General features: G+C 33.1%; 1 protein-coding gene and 1 long non-coding RNA gene across 3 annotated transcripts; both read left to right on the top strand.

Annotated features, from left to right (window-relative positions):
* The first annotated feature begins 864 nt into the window (after window positions 1-864).
* Window positions 865-2768, top strand: LOC127148609 (leucine aminopeptidase 3, chloroplastic-like). The gene is made up of 4 exons (XM_051082701.1): window positions 865-1707; window positions 1916-2330; window positions 2655-2703; window positions 2756-2768. Exons 1-4 carry the CDS (start codon window positions 1693-1695, stop codon window positions 2766-2768), a joined length of 492 nt encoding a protein of 163 aa, XP_050938658.1. The 5' UTR covers window positions 865-1692.
* Window positions 2769-2811: 43 nt separating this feature from the next.
* On the top strand, window positions 2812-4628 carry LOC127150197 (uncharacterized). 2 transcript variants are annotated; one of them, XR_007822291.1, is made up of 4 exons: window positions 2812-2851; window positions 3729-3844; window positions 4098-4240; window positions 4461-4628. It is a non-coding gene; the product is annotated as an uncharacterized LOC127150197 (long non-coding RNA). The 2 variants fall into 2 exon arrangements; XR_007822295.1 differs by lacking the exon at window positions 2812-2851 and adding an exon at window positions 3505-3623.

The raw sequence follows: 4628 nt of genomic DNA, 5'->3' as shown, positions 1-4628 counted from the left end.
TTATTTCTTCTCCAGTATGATTTCTGTTCCAGCCTTAATTTGGAATCATGAATACCTCTATGTCCTTTTGGGTCTTCAGATATTATGACGTCTTAGAAGGAAAGGATGATATTAGGAAATTTTAGAATCTTTTCTTTTAAATAATGGGGACTTCTGGAGCTTATGTTACTCTTTCTTGGAATAAGATGTGGAATATTGAAGTTGAAGTAACTTTATAGGGAAAGGAACAAATTGGGGCATTGGATTTGTAGCCAAAACGTAGTATCTGAAGTTATTGGTATGCCGCATGATTCATTAGTTTGCACCATGCACAAGGGGGACAAAGAATCTTTTTTTTTTCTAAGTTAGTCCTTAAACTAGAATGATTAGTAGTAGAATTAGAGGGAGAACACCCTGAAAAAATGTCTGGAATTTCACAAGGTTGGCCACTTCTTTCCTTTCTTTTTTCTTGCCATTGGATATTTGGGAGGTCCTCTAGTTTTAATCCAACCATTGGAATGCTTTTATTCCATTTATTCAAAGACTCTTCCTGTTCTTTCTTAAACTATGGCCACACAAAAGTTTGGACTTTTGTTCTTTTGCCTTTCTGTTCATAAATTCAACATATAAGAACTTTCTTCAGAAGGAATTTCCATCATCTCCTACTAAAATCACTATGATAGAACAAATGTGTCGTGTTTTATTGTGCTTCTCGACGATGATAAGAGCAACATTTGCTTAACTATTGTGAAGATGCCTATCATTTACTCCAAACTCCATTGTTGAAGAATCTTTTGGTAACTTCTTAGAAATTTTTTTCTTATTTGCTCCAGTTTAAATTCTACGTTCTCTTGAAAAATATTTTGATAGAAGATTCTTTGAGTTTTCACTTCTAACATGTGAAAAGATATTTAGGTAAAATGAGCCATATACAATTCATAGTGTTCTTGTATATATATTTAGGTAAAATGCCAACCTTTAGGTATAACCATGTATACATTATTCATTTGCTAGTGGAATTTAGATTTCACCTTGTGCTATGTGAAAAGATGAGGAAGATGCATTCTTGAGTTATTAGTTTATGCTCATAAGATGCTTGATGAAATGTCTCATAAAAGTCTCTTTTTCTTATACATTGAGTGAGCGTTTTGTTTGGTTTTTTAGTATTATTTTTGTGAATATAGGTTGTTCAAAAGATGCAAACTCCTAAGGAATGTTGGTTTTAACATAGGAAACATATTGTATCATTGTATTATTTATTTCTTTTGTTATTGAAATGAAAGGTTTTGGTTAATATTTATATTCTTCATCTAAGATGGACGAGAAAAAGGAGCGGAGGAGATTTCTTAAAATCAGTGCCATGTAAGGTGACAAGCTAAGTTGAAACTCAATAGTAGTTCAATGGTACAAATGCAAAAATGCAAAACTTAAAAGTTTTGTTGATACCATTGACCACTAGGCACTACCAAGAAAGTAAATGATAGATAAACACAATAAAATATAGAAAGGAGCAGACCTGGTGTAAGTATATTTGCTGGTGAATTTACAAGTTCTCTTACAAACACTATCCCGGAACTGACATATTGTGCATATTTCAGCCTTTTTATCATAGCAGCTCCAGATCCAAGACCAAGAACATCCACAGATTGAAGTACAGTTGCTTTGGGGTTTGATCTATATCTATTGTCGTCAAATATCCCGTTGACAATTCCTATGATACAGAAAAAAGTTAGTGTCAAATAAGACCAAACAAATTGTACACTTGAAGGGCCGTAGTTAGTGTTAAAAATTCTTTGCATACTCTACACAAGTGTGAAGTGTCATCTCCAAACTCATCTTAAATCACAAATGGAACTGCATTTTTTCTTTTTTCCTTGCCATGCATGAAGTACTAATATTGTTATGTTAATTACCTGTTTCATAAAATGTCCCAAAGATAACTTTTGCTGCAAAAGACACTGATGTCTTGGAATGGAATGGAGACTTGCTTGCTGTGGGTGTCACAGAGAAAGATGTGGTCAAGGATGACAACAACAACTTCACCAATCCACTTTTGCAAAAGTTGGATGCACTCTTGGGTGGATTGTTGGCCGAAGCTTCTTCAGAGGAAGATTTCTGTGGAAAGTCAGGCCAAGCTATTGTTCTTAGAGTTTCTGGTTTGAGCTTTAAGAGGGTGGGTTTATTTGCGCTTGGCCAGTCAGCTTCACGTGCAGCAGCCTTTGTTGGTCTAGGTGAGGCCATTGCAGCAGCAGCACAGGCATCTCGAGCAGTTTCAGTTGCTTTTGCTCTTGCCTTCTCAGCGGACCTTTCGGATGAATGGAAGCCAGCCATTGCCTCGTCCATTGCAATTGGTACGTCTTCTATAAACGTTAAACTATCTACTTTCTCAGAATTACAATAGTAATTATAGACACATTATGATCTATTGGTCCACCGAAGAGTTGATAAGTTTGGAGTTAATATGTTGGAATTTGAAATTTTACGTCAGGTATATAGGTAGATGAAGTTTTTAAATAAACGTGAAAAGTAGAAAAAGATGAAAAGATGAAGTTACTTAAAACATATGCAAACTTCAACCGTGTATATTGAAGTTGATATGTTTAACACTAACTACTGCCCTTCAAGTGTACAATTTGTTTGGTCTTATTCGACACTAACTTTTTTCTGTATCATAGGAATTGTCAACGGGATATTTAACGGTAGGGCAAGGAGGGACCGGAAGCGGTTTGAGGATCGAGTGAAGGAAGAAGATAATGGTGGAAATGTTGATGAGAAGCATGCGAAAGTGATTGAATACAAGTCCAAAGGAGACGTGGGGGATGGAAAAGTACAGTTTGGAGGCACCACTGATGAAAAAAGGTCACTGGGGAATGTAAGTTTCATTTTGCATATGCTGTGTTTTATTGTAAAGATGAAAATACTTCTTTGTTTTTATTGGTTTTCTTGTCTCTAGATTTTATTTGGTTCTTAGTTTCTATTTTTGAGTAATTTTGGTAATCTGTTTTAAAGGATAGTTTTTTTTTTTTAAAATAATAATTAATATAGGATGTTACTGGAATGTCTTAAATCATGGCAGTTGGGAAAAAATTAGCTAAAAATAGAATTTTTATCAAACTAACTTTTCAAATGTTCTTTTGAAATTTAGCTTTCTAATAATTTTCTTAATTTGTATTGCTGTTGAACATTTGTGAGTAACAATCCAAGAAAGCGAAAAGTAATATCAATTGAAGTATTGATATAACTAAATTTACCCTATCTATAAGCTTAGCTGGGAGATCTTGTTTTCAAACTTAGTTATGTAATTAGTATAACTTTTAGCGATATGAATGTATAATAAAAATGAGTTTCTTACTTCTTTCTGTTCTGAAAACATGCTTAGTTTGTTAATTGTGCCAAATAAAATGAAGTTCTAGTTGTTGGCTGGATTTGGAACCCTCAATTGCTTTTGTTTGCTTATGCTTATTATTTCACACCTGAAAAATCAAAGCAAAAAAGAAGTATTTTAACACTATGGTGTTAGTTTGGAATTACATCGTATTAAATGAGGAAAAGAAAAGAATGGTCCCCTTACAGTAAACTTTGGACTCTGATTAAGGTGTTGGTTGAGGATAAAAAGAGGATTTCTCAGCAAATTTGATTTGAATGTAAGTTTCATTTTGCATATGTTGTATATAAATTAATTAAAGTAATTTAATATTGTTGAATAGCCTCTAAGAATGTAATATGTTCATATACTTTGAAAATTTTAGGTAAAGGAAAATGAGAAGGCTTTGGTTGAACGTGGACAGTGCGATGTTCCAAACTTGGTTCATAATAAACAGCCCATTTTCGGAATGACACCACCAATTCCTTCTTTATCTTTCGGGTATATTCCTCTTTCTCTCTTTCAACTGAGAAATCTTTTCTCCTCACGTTCATAGATACGTACTATAGCTTGTATTGATTCAGCTATATCATAATTTCATCGTTAGAAGAAAGAAGTTGTCATTAGTTATTTTGAAGGATAATTGTGATACTAAGGAGTACTAAGTTGGTATGATGAATTGTTTCTTTTTTTATATACTGATTTACTTTTATTTCTGTATTTTTTTTCCTTTTTGAAAAATTGAAAATATTAGAAAAGAAGATGAATATTTTGTGGAGGAAGATGGGTGGACTCAGATTTTGTCCCAACTTCAAATTAGTTCAAAGGAACAACCCTGCTCTTCTCTTTTCTTCATTCTCTACCACTCGGGCTTCTTACAACACTCTCGTCTCTGAGGTACCATTTTTCTTTCACTTTCCTCCTTTTAATTTCTATGTTCATTTTGGACTTTTGGAGTTACATATATAGGATCACGTTATATTTCGAGTTCTTTTTTCTACCTAATCTCGTTATTTTGATGTGATTAATAAGTGAATTTAACTACTTATTAAATGCATATATTCTACCTCAATGTTTAAATACCTCACGTTTAGCTTTGTTTTGGTATTGTTTGTAGAATGATTGAAGTTATATGGGGTTGAAAGCTGAGCAATTGTGTAGATAGCCAGACGATCATTGAAGGTTGAAGATTGAAAAGACGTTTAGAATTTTTCTTATTTACGTCTTGTATTAGGATCTTTTTTCATATACTGTTGTAGAATATAAACACAATATTAAGTTTTCA

This window comes from Cucumis melo, chromosome 1 (assembly GCF_025177605.1).
Source record: "Cucumis melo cultivar AY chromosome 1, USDA_Cmelo_AY_1.0, whole genome shotgun sequence".
In the NCBI taxonomy this organism is placed as follows: Eukaryota; Viridiplantae; Streptophyta; class Magnoliopsida; order Cucurbitales; family Cucurbitaceae; genus Cucumis; species Cucumis melo.
The sequence above is the reverse complement of the archived record's forward strand: the minus strand, read 5'-3'. Positions and strand labels throughout refer to the sequence as shown.